The 11,599-nt window shown below is 52.4% G+C and overlaps 1 protein-coding gene across 2 annotated transcripts; it reads right to left on the bottom strand.

The window, feature by feature from the left end:
• Positions 1-576: 576 nt before the first annotated feature.
• Positions 577-10,230, bottom strand: TIGD3 (tigger transposable element derived 3). Of its 2 annotated transcripts, none has more exons than XM_073351954.1 (2): positions 9,410-10,230; positions 577-8,153 (listed from the first exon to the last, which is right to left on the bottom strand). In XM_073351954.1, the coding sequence occupies exon 2, from the start codon at positions 8,144-8,146 to the stop codon at positions 6,704-6,706; it is 1,443 nt and encodes a 480-aa protein (XP_073208055.1). In that variant the 5' UTR covers positions 8,147-8,153; positions 9,410-10,230; the 3' UTR covers positions 577-6,703. The 2 variants fall into 2 exon arrangements, with proteins under 2 accessions (XP_073208055.1, XP_073208054.1); XM_073351953.1 differs by having other exon boundaries at positions 577-8,201; positions 9,410-10,228.
• Positions 10,231-11,599: the final 1,369 nt, after the last annotated feature.

Genomic DNA, 11,599 nt, shown 5'->3' with positions numbered 1-11,599 from the left:
GCCCAAGGCCAGACAGAAAATCTGTGGCAGAGCAGAGAATTGAACCTGGGTCTCCCAAGTTGCTCTAATCACTGGGTCCTCCTTCCTTTGCTAGCTAGTATTGCAGATGTGGCTGCACCATTGACATATAGAACAGCACTAGAATATGTTCCCTATTTATTCTCCACCCTGCAGCCTTTGTTGCCCCATCCCCCACATTTCATCTTCCACGCGATCCAAGTTCCGAGACTCCTCAACTACCATCCGTGCGAAGGGAAGGCTGTGGCTTGAAAGGCCGGGGAAGTGAGTGGCAGCACTGAGGGCAATAATGCAGTAAGAGGGCACATACGGTGGGGAATGTGCATGCGCCCCAGCACCCCCTGCTGGATAGAAGCAGAACTGCTCAACCATGTGTCCTAGATCCAGTATTGCCAAAGGGCAATGAGGATTTCCCTTTGGGCATGGTGGGGGAAGGGGATCATGGCCTGTATCCCTGCTTGTAACCAACCGATGGTCACTATTCCTAGGGCCCAATTCTGCACTTGATGTCCAGAGGTGGCCCCACCATGGACTGAGAGAATGGCATTTCGATAGAACTTATTGATGGTATTTTTATTTGCATTCACGTAGATTCTCTGAGAAAGAAAACATGGGAGATGACACAGAGGGGGGAGGAAAAGGATGCCTTCCCCCACCCCCGAAAAAACCTTCATGTTATTTGTTACCGGGTTTTTTTGTTAACTGTAGCTGTTGTTTCTCACTGCTGGCTCCGAATTCAAGAGGCTGGGATTTTCAGGGGATATTCAGGACATTCTGCGCCTAAATGGAATCCTGTTCTCTGGCCCACTTGAAACCAGCACCCCCTAGAGGGGAAAGAGCCATATCCCATTCACCCTTCCATCCCATATCACTCAGTCCCTCCACCTTGGAGCCAGATGGGAGCTGGTGCCCTTCCAGGGGAAAGGCCCCACATCCCATCTCTCTGAGCAAGCCAGTCCTGCACCTTGGGGCTGGATGGGAACCAGCACCCCATGGGGGGAAAGGCTTTCTAATCCCTAACTCTCCGACATCCCTGAATATCCCAGCCTTGTGTACCAATATCCAGGTTCCATTTGATGACCGTGCTGGTCATGGGGCTTCAGGACAATGTTAAATTGATCTGGGCTTGGAATAGATCCTGTCTTCTAGGCCCCCCTCCAAATCCAAGCAGCATTAAAACCCTTGGTGCCTGGTGAGTGTAAGCTACATCTAACATGCTTGCTCTTTTGTCCACCTGTTCGGTTTTTTCCCCTTCATTTGATTCACCTTACAAGAAAACCACAGCGAGATTCTAAAAAAACCCACCTTTCCCAGCATTGCCCTGGTTTCATGATATTTGCTGCTACCTTGTTAAAGCCCCTGCTCCTGGAGTCCTGGTATTATGAGAGACTTTCATGTAAGACCAGTGTATGCTCAGATTTTGTCCCTGGTAAAACTATGTCAGTTACAGATGTGATTGTTTGTTTGTTTGGCTTGTTTTAACTGCTCTATTCATACCTGTACAAGCCCTAGTGTGGAGGCAGTTAAAGGTATAATGGTGACTTACCCCAGTGTATTTATCCCCTTCCCATACAGGAATAGCTGTAGCAGGATAAACATACCTAACTCTCACACAGCACTTGTCATTAGATCTGCTGCAGCACCAGGCGTGGGCCGCCTGCTGGGATCATCCAGGCATGTCTCACCTCATCAATCCCTGCCTCACAGAGGCCTTGGGGACCCTCCGTCTCTCCTGCTCTCTGCCTGGGACTCAACAGTGGAGTTAAAACACAGTCCTCAGGAGACTAAAGTCATTGGACTCCATACAGGGGTATTTGGATGGAATTGAATGGCCTGCATTTCTAGAGGAGGTCAGACTAGATGATCTAATGGTCCCAGCTGGCTTTAGACTCCCTATGAAACTAACTCAAAGCACTTTACAAAGGAGTTGGTATCACTGGCTACATTTTACAGATGGGGAAATTGAGGCCTGGAGCTCTAAAGTGACTTGCCCAAGGTCACCCAGCAGGCCAGTGGCAGAGACAGGAATAGAATCCAGATCCTTGTCCAGTACTCTATCCACTAAGCCACAACTCTTCTGTATAGACATGGGCTTGATTAAACTAACGCAACTCAGTGTGGGGACACGCTTGTATTGCAGTTCTACACCCAGTTTGAAGCTTGGCTTGCGTCAGTAAATTTACAGGTGCCGGCTAAACCAGCTGGAAACCAAAAACCCGTTTAAGTGAAACCAATGCTGTGTGTGTGTGTGGCAATTTTAATATTTCCAGCGCTGTGGGTGTAGGGAGAAGCTTGGAAACAACTGAAAACCCAGACAGTAGATTCAGGGGTGACAAGTGTGTGTTTCAACCAAAAAAACAATTTGTTTAAGGCAATAGCATGATGATTTTTCAGCTGGCTCATGATTTTGGAACTCCTAGGGGCGGTGAGACTACTTTCCAGCCATTTGAGCCAATCCAAAACATTGGCTGTATCCCTGGGAATTGTGTAGCTGCGAAGCGCCAAGCGAATTGGAATGGTGGGATCACATACCCATGTGGTACTGATGGCAAGTAAGAACATAAGAACTGCCCTACTGGGTCAGACCAAAGGTCCATCCAGCCCAGTATCCTGTCTACCGACAGTGGCCAATGCCAGGTGCCCCAGAAGGAGTGAACCTAACAGATCTAGTGATCTCTCTTCTGCCATCCATCTCCACCCTCTGACAAACAGAGGCTAGGAACACCATTCTTTACCCATCCTGGCTAATAGCTATTAATGGACTTAACCTCCATGAATTTATCCAGTTCTCTTTTAAACCCTGTTATATTCCTAGCCTTCACAGTTATAGTCCTAGCCTTCACAAGATTCCCAGATTTCTGAGACTAGAGGGGCCCATTGTGATCATCTGGTCTGACCTCCTGTATAGCACAGGTCACTACTCGATTAATTCCTATTCGAACTGGAGCAGATCTGTCAGACCAACATCCAGTCTTGATTTAAAAAGTGCCAGTGTTGGAGAATCCACCACAGCCCTTCATCAATTGTTCCTTGGAACTTATTTGTCTGGCTTCAACGTCCAGCTGCTGGGTCATGTTAGGCCTTTGCTGGATAGACTGAAGAGCCCTCTATTATCAAATTTCTCTTCCCCACACAGGTACTTGGAGACTGTGACTGCAGGAAACCCAGGCTATCCATGGAAAGTTGGGGTTTTGATTTAAAGAAAATATTTTGCAGAAAGCACCTGCTTCCCCTGGGAAATGTCTGCGCATTTTTTGTATTGGTTTGGTGTGGTGTGTGTGGTTTGTTTGTTTTTTTTGTCAAAAATCAAATATTTCAATGTGGAGATGCTGCTGCAATGCTTCATGGGAGTTTTAGTTCGGATGCCCCCTGTCCTTGTTTTTCCTCTATGGGCTGGTCTTTTCCAGACAGACTACGTTTCCAGTGAAGCACCCTTCCAAGAGGGAGGACAGCGGTGCATCATGGGAGATGTAGTCTGACTAGGGAGCCTGGCCTATAAAGGAGAATGGGAGCATGAGGTAACTGAAACACAACTCCCATGAAACACGGCGGCAGCAGTATCAACATGGTTTTTTGGGACAAAGTTTGGGTTTTGGCAGAAGTCTTTCAACCTTTGCTGAAAAAATCAAAATGATTTTTATTCATTTCCGTCAAAATTTTGCAAGGCAAACTCCCCCATTTGGTTTACGGTGTTTGCTTTCCTGCAGTGACAACCATGGTGGAAATTTTGGAGAGGACGAGTCCAAACCTAGTGTATCTTAGGTATTGAAGGAGTTGTATGTGAATTCAGGGAGACCCTGGCCCTGCAGTCAGCTCTTAGTGGGGTGAACCCCTGAAGTAAACGGGGTTCTCTGAACATGGGTGCTGGAACAATCTGTATAGTGGGGGTGCTGAGCCATTAAACCAAACTGCAGATCCTGTATATAATGGAAACCAGTTCAAGCCAGGGGGTGCATGAGCACCCCCCTAGTTCCAGCACCTATGGCTCTGGAACCACGGCCCCAGACCTACTAACGGCTTCCTCTGCAAAGGGTGGTCTTTTTGCTGGAACTGACTGCAGCTCAGAGCCAACAGCACAGATACCCTCATTTCAGGGGAGAGCCTGAAACGTTGGTCATTGAACTGGATTGAAGTTTGCAATCTCGCACTTTTCCCAGCGCAGGAGGGCACATGAGATGATATTCCGTGGCCCTTGCAGTCTATTAACAAGGTGGTGGTGGTGTTGTTCCTGTAGAAGGACCCTGATCTTGCAAACTACTCAGGTATGTGAGTAAATTATTTATGGTCTGAGAGTGCCTGGCATTTCTGTCTAAGACTGGGGAGCCTCCCCCGCCCCCTTGGGCCAGGTGCTGCACAGATGCAGGGTGACACAGTCCCTGCAAGAGCTGAGAGCCTGAATAGACGGAGGGAAGGAGAGGAAAAAGAGGCACAGAATGGCAAATTGAACTGCTCCAGTCAGTGACAGGGCCAGAAACAGAACCCAGGAGTCCTGACACCTAGCCCGCCCTGCTCTAACTCAGTAGATTCAGCTCCCTGCCCAGACCTGGGGATAGAACCCAGGAGTCCTGACTCCCACTGCTTTCCCATAAAGCTATCCTGGTATTTCCAGGTAACCGAGGACAAAGCAAAAACACCTCCCCAATCCTGGGGCTGTCGTCTTTCTGCAGCGGAACAAACTGGGCATGTTTAACTCTCCCGACAGTGAGTTAAGTTTCCATTGGAAAAATAGGACCATCGGCCATTGTCCGTGCGGCAAGCCAGGAATTCTGTCTGTGGGTCCAGCTCCCTGTGGCAGTACCATTTCCATAGGAAATATTGTACCATTTTACAGTGTGTGTTTCTTTAAAGGTGACTTGAAAAGAAGGTGGGGGAGGGGGAATTAATAAAATGAGGCATCTACTCCTCTTTATGGCCTGTAAGTCTGGTTTGGTTATCTTGCTTTTTAAAGGTATTTTCTCGTTTATTAGGAGCATTACGGTAGCACTTAAAACCCCCATTATGCTGGGCCCTCTACACCTGGTGAGAGATGGTTCCTGCCTCCAAAGAGCTTAATCTAAATAGACGAAGGGTGGGAGAGGAAACTGAGGCACAGAGGATTTGGGACTTGCTCCAGGTCAGGGGCAGAGCCGGGAATAGAGCCCAGAAGAAGTCAGGACTCCCAGGGCCTGTCTACACTGAAATGTCAATCCAGGGTTAGTGGAACTGTAGGTCATAGATCCTGGGTTTGCTAACCTAGGGCTTGAGTGTCTACACTCCTTTGTAACCCCAGATTAGGAATTGTTGAACCCTGGGTCCCACCCTAGGGCTGCTGCATGATGCAGGCCCGAGTCCAACTACTGTGTCCCACACTTCTTTGCACCCTCCCAAAATGTGGCTGCTCTAGCCCTTTGGTTGTGGTGCAGGGTGGGAAACCTTGCCTGTCCAGAGGACAAAGAAAGTTGACCCATGGAATTGTGGGAGACCGTGGCAGACTCCCAGGGCTTGAGTCCAATGGGACTCTACCCTGCAAAGCAACAGGGCTTGAACCCTGGGTCCCAGCTTAACTCAGGCTTGGACCCTCTACTCCTGTGGGGTCCTCTGGCCCTGGGTTAGTGCATTTGTGTGTAGATGGCAGGGGGCTTAGGCCTGAGTTCAAACTCTGGGCTTACACTGCAGTGTAGACACCCCACCCCACTCAGAGCTGGGGATAGAACCCAGGGAATCCTGAGTCCCAGCCTCCTCTGCTCTGACCACTAGACACCACTCCCCTCCCAGAGCTAGGAATAGGACCCAGGAGTCCTGACTTCCAGACCAGTGCCCTACCTCCTGACCCCCACTTCTGTTCACCTCTGCAGCCGTGGAAGTTAAATCTTCCCATCCAAAGATCAGAGGCTGCTGGCTCTGGGGTGGTGTAGTACCTCATATTAGAACATCACTTCTCTTCCTCCCTTTCCTTGGATCCCTGGGAAGCTGAAGGATAATAAGGTGCCTAGAAAGGAAATCCATTTAATGCAGGGGCTGTTCTCCCCAATCGGGCTGGTGTTGCTATAGCTTTCGGGGGGTCGGCTTTGTTTTTGTTGAATGCCTAGAGCTCAAACAACTGGGAGAAAAACTGTCAAAATTCAACTTCCCCCTTTCTTTCTTCCTTGGATTTATTTCATGCAGAAGTGCAGTTCTGTGGGCAAAAGTTTCCAAGCCTGAGTCGGGAGTGGGGGAGTGTTGCGGTAATTGTGATTCCATTAAGACGACACAAACCTGACTCAAGCCTGAGTTCTAAAGAGGCCTGGCCCCTTTTGGGGTGGTGACTAGCAGGACACCCTTGAAATGGGGGCAACCCAGAATTGCCAGTGGAAAATATTTGGCTGAGGATCCTGCTGAGGGTGGTGGTAACAGCAGTAACTAGTAATGTGGGCTCTTTCAGATCTTTATATGCCCATAAAGGTGCGCCCAGAAGAAAGAAAAGGGCCGCTCTCCAATTCCTCTCCCCCAGAACCAGCTCTCAGAGGCCATGGCAGAGAATGTGGACATGAATCCAGTCCCTCGTGCCCCCCAGTGGGGGATGACTCCAGCCCCCTAGCGCTCAGGCACTGCACGATTGGGCTGGAATCCCCCTCTCCAAGCACTGAGTCGGTGCGGTACAGGGTCACCAGCCCCTCCATGCTCCAGTGTTGGGAGGCCGCTGGAGGCAGTGTGGGGAGTTGGGCGCTCACTGGCAGCACAGCCGCTCCACCTCCTCCTCGCAGCTGTAGAACTGCCGGAAGACCCCCTCGGCCGAGCCGTTGCACTCGAACCAGCGCCGCAGGGTCCCCAGGGCCTTCAGGGCATCGGCCTTGGTGGGCAGGCTGCCAAAAAGGTCCTCCCCCTCCCGCTCCTCCTCTTCCTCCTCCTTGTAGGCCCTGGCTGGGGGCAGGGCTGGGGAACAGGCCAGCTCTGTCTCCATGTCAACGAAGCGCCGGAATTCTTCCGGGCTCATCCCCCTGGGGGGGTCATGGCTGGAGGGTCCCAGGGACCCCTTCCCCGTGGAGCAGCCAGCCTCCCCGAAGCACCGTTCCACCAGGGAGGGCTGGACTTTGTCCCAAGCGGCCGCCACCATGTGAAGAGCGTCCAGCACGGTGATGGAGGCGGCGATGGAGGCGGGGGAGCTGTCGGTCTCGTTGCCGATGGAGGACACTTTGCCCAGAAGCCTGCGCTTGTAGCGGGACTTGAAATCCCGGACGATGTCAGGGTGGAGCGGGCAGGGTGAGGGGCCGTCGTTGTGGCGAGGCTGCGGGGGCAGGAAGACCAGGCGGATGTTGGCAGGCTCCGGCTCGGGGCAGCGCCGCTCGGAGTCCAGCACCAACGCCACACTGCGGTGCTGCCGGCCCATCTCCCGGTCAAAGTCTGTCAGCCACTCGGAGAAGAGCTCCGGTGTCAGCTGCCCGTCGGTGCTGCTGCGGTAAAGCACCGGCAAAGTTTCCGTGTTGACCCCAAAGAAACATCGCGGAGCCAGCCGCCTGCCGACCACCACGGGCTTCCGCTTCTCCGTGCCGCTCCCGTTCACGCACAGCGCCACGCACAGCCACTCCCTGCCCTCCCGCTCCCTGCCAGGCATGGCCTTATACAGGAGCACCACCTCCCCGCAGCCAAAAACGTTCTCCGGGGCAAAATCCTTCAGCAGCTGGGGCAGGCTGAGGGAAGCCGGCGCCGGCCCCTTGTTGCACAGGGGCTCCGGGGCGTGGACAGCTCGTGCCGGGTGTCGCTGGCCAAAGCAGATGTTGTTACGGCGCTTCCACCGCACCAGCCAGCCGATGCTAGGCACAAACTCCTGGCCCATGATGTCCGCAAGCTCCTTGGCTTTCTGGAGCAGCATGGGCCCCGTGACATCCCACATCTTGGTGCGGGCGATGTGGAACCAGCACAGCAGGGCCTCATCGATGCTGCTGTATTTGGACTCCCGCTTGCGCTTCCGCTCCCGGTTGGCTGTCCCGCTGCACCAGTCAGCCAACAGCTTCTCCTTGTTCTTGCAGATGCGGGAGATCTGGGGCTGGGAGACTTGGAAGCGACGGGCCACCTCTGACTGGGACATCTTGGATTCGTCCAGCATCTCCAGCACCTGGATCTTCTCTGCCAAGGAAAGAGCATGAAGTTTCTTCTTCCCGTTCAGCTCCATGATGGCCCTGGAGTGGGAGGTGAAGGGATGTGCCAGGCACTGGGGGCTGGAATATCTATAGGAGAAACAGGAGACCCTCCCACCCAACCCCCCCAGAAAACCCTGATCAGCCATTGGTAAGACAGGGAGATAGAATCCAAGGGAAACTTAATAACGCTGGGGATAGAACCCAAGTGTCCTGACTCCCAGCTCCTGCCCCCCATCTCACTAGGTTCCATTCCCCTCCCAGAGCTGGGACTAGAGCCCTGGAGTCTTGGCTCCCAGAACCATATTCAGTTCACTCAGCCATAACCACCTAAATGTAATTTTAATAAATATGGGAGAGATTTCTGGGGAGACAGTCTCAGCTAGTTAAATGCCTAATTTGAAGGGAGCCACCCAGCTCAAAACTGCCCCCAAATTTAGGTTGCTTAAAAATTCAGCTTGTCCAAATGATGATGGATCGTACACTTTTAGGGGCAGGGATTGTCTTATTTCATGCAGCTCCTGGCACAACAGATGTCTCTGATCTCGGTTGAGCGGAGACTGGTGCAGAACCATGGGGTCCCATTCTCAGCTGGGGGTCTGTGTAGTGCTTGACACAAGAGGGGCCCTGATCTCAGCCGGGGAGGAAAGAAGGGGCCAGTGCCCTGCACAATGGGGCCCTGATTTCAGCTGAGTGTCCTAATAGAAAACTTGTGCTGCTGTTAGTGACATTTTATTGTAATGTCCCCTTTCTCCTACAGTGGGCACAGCCCAAACATTGTCTCCTTGGGGCAACTGCCATGTAAGGGGGAAACCAGGCTCGGCATTCCTCACCTGTAGATGGTTTTTAATAATAGGAGCCGCCCTGCTAGATAAAACCCATGGGCTGAACGGAACAGCCACCAGCACCCGCCGCTTCACAGGAAAGTACCGGGACCCCTGCAGCTGCGGGATGACTTGCCCTAGAGGGGGAGGGTTAAGATTTTGCTCCTGACCCCAGTAGCTAGAGGTTGGCTTCGTGTCCCTTCCAGCTATTAGGAATCCGAAGTGTGGGGGAAAGATGCCCCGCAGACAGGCTTCATGTCAACGCCGCCCCCCCCCACACACACCCCGTAGCACGATGCCCCCGGGGGGGGGGCGAACCCGCAGGGGGCGCGGGGGGGGGTGGCTAAATCTGGCATAAGCTGCCGGGCAGGGCTGTGTGGGGGTGAGGACAGGACCGCAGATCGGCAGGCCTCGCGCACCGCCCCAGCTCCGGGGGGGAAATCCCCGGGCAAGCGGCCTTCGCTCTGTACGTACCTAGGCGGGAGACTGGTCCCCCGGCTCGTCAGGGGCCGTCCATCGGGGCCATTCCCGGCCTGGGGCGCTCCCGGATCCTCGACCCCCCCCCGAATCTGTAGTTTTCAGGCGGCGGCGGCGGCGGCAAAAGCTCGGGGTAAAACCCGGCAGCCGGATCGCGGCGCTTCAGGCGCTCGGGAAACCCGCCCGGCGGCTGGTCCGGCTCGGCCGCCCAGGGTTCGGCGAGCCGGGTTTGCACGCTCCTACCCTGGAGCTCGCCCCTTGCCTGGGTCCGGAAAGGAATGTAAATGGGGAAGCAAAGAGGGGGATTATGGGTCATTGCCTCGCCCCTTGCAAGGGCGGAAAGTCTGGGGGCTGCAGCGGGAGCCTAGCGGGCTTTCCCTTAGCCGCTGGCGCGGCTGAGGGGTGGGTGGTTCTGCTCCCCGTAGGGAAGGGGGGTGAATTTCCCCGGCTGGCAGGACCTTGGGTGTGAAAATCCTACAACCAACAAGAGCAGGAGTTTTGTGTCAGATGGTTTGTTATCCCGTAAGGGGGCCTGGGCAGAGGCGGCTGGCGAATGGCCCAGGCCTGCGCATGGTTTTACTGGAAGGAGACCTGCTGGAGAGACTTTTGATTGTTGAGAGCCATGTATTTTTGGGTGCATATTTATCCTCCAGTCGTGGAACGGCAGTGTGTTGTCTGGCAGAATCAGGACTCCTGGCTTCTCTTCCCGACTCCCAGGCCCCCTGCGCCAGCCCACTGGACCTCCCTCCCATGCACTGGAGCTTGGAACAGAACCCAGGAGTCCTGGCGGCCAGCCACCCCCATTCCCCTGCTCCAACCTGGGAGTTCCCCCTAGGGTGCAATGGGGGCCATATAGGTTAATCAACCAGCAAAGACTGTGAAAGAGGAAGACCACTAAAAACTGCCTTTAAAATGCTTCTAAACCAGCTGGCTGCTAACCCAGTCCTGGCTGCACAGGCATCCCAGGTGCTCTCTAGAGAGGAGCAGCAGGGTGCTGTAGTAAAGACTGGAGCATTGTTTTCATGTCATAAGCAACCTGTTGTTTCCTGTCTATCTTAGCATATCTCAGACTCTGTATTGGCTTTACATCCCTCTGAATAAATACAGATGGGGGACAGACCCTCAGTATCTCCATGTCTGTATCTACACTGCAGAAACCATGTCAGCCTAGCCCTGGTGTGTAGACACAGCCTATGCCAACAGAAGGCGGTTTTCCTGCCAGTACGGGAACACTGCGTCCCCAAAGGAAATTAGCAACGTTGATGGAAGCCCTCTTCCATTGGCATAGTAGCATCTGCACTGGGGATTTGGTCGGCATCTCTGTCAGTCGGGCATGGTTATGTCAATATCACTTTTCATTGTCGGCCAGGTTGCACTACAAATTTCTCCTGGTGTAATGATGCTGGATGAAGTGGGGGATATTTTTGTGACATTTTTATACTGGCATAAAAGTCTATAGCTTATTTTGCTCAGGGAAATGGTATAAGCTATACCAGCAAAAGGACTCTTTTTTTTGTATAAAGTATTACATCTCCTCTAGGCTGGGAGTGGCATCCCACTGAAAGACTTTATTTAGCCTCACAAAGAGAACTGGGAAGAGGTTGTGGACTATAGCACTGTACTTACATGGGGGAAAAAGAAAAGGAGTACTAGTGGCACCTTAGAGACTAACCAATTTATTTGAGCATGAGCTTTCGTGAGCTACAGCTCACTTCATGCTCAAATAAATTGGTTAGTCTCTAAGGTGCCACAAGTACTCCTGTTCTTTTTGCGAATACAGACTAACAGGCTGCTACTCTGAAACCTTACATGGAGGAGCGGCACTCAGAGCAGAGAGCTCTGTAATGTAGCAGACAAAGGCAGGAGATCTGCTGGCTGGGGGCAGAAGTGAAAGAAATTCAGTCCCAAATTTTTAACAGTTAACCATTGGAACATTTGACCTAGGGATGGGGTGGATTCACTATTGCTTGGTGTCTGTAAATCAAGATCCAGAGTCTCTGTTTAAAATGCACACACTTGCTCCATTGCAGGTTATGGGCCTGAGGCAGGAATCAGTGGGTGATTTTTTTTATTACTGTTATTTTGGAATAAAAACTAAATTTTTGTGGATTTTCACAAATTTTTTTCTCTCCAGTTTTCAGTGGCTTTTAGCTGAAATTTGTTCAAGGTTTTGTTTTCGTTTTGATT

This window comes from Lepidochelys kempii, chromosome 7 (genome assembly GCF_965140265.1).
Source record: "Lepidochelys kempii isolate rLepKem1 chromosome 7, rLepKem1.hap2, whole genome shotgun sequence".
NCBI classification, from domain to species: domain Eukaryota; kingdom Metazoa; phylum Chordata; order Testudines; family Cheloniidae; genus Lepidochelys; species Lepidochelys kempii.
This window is presented reverse-complemented; position numbering and strand designations above follow the sequence as displayed.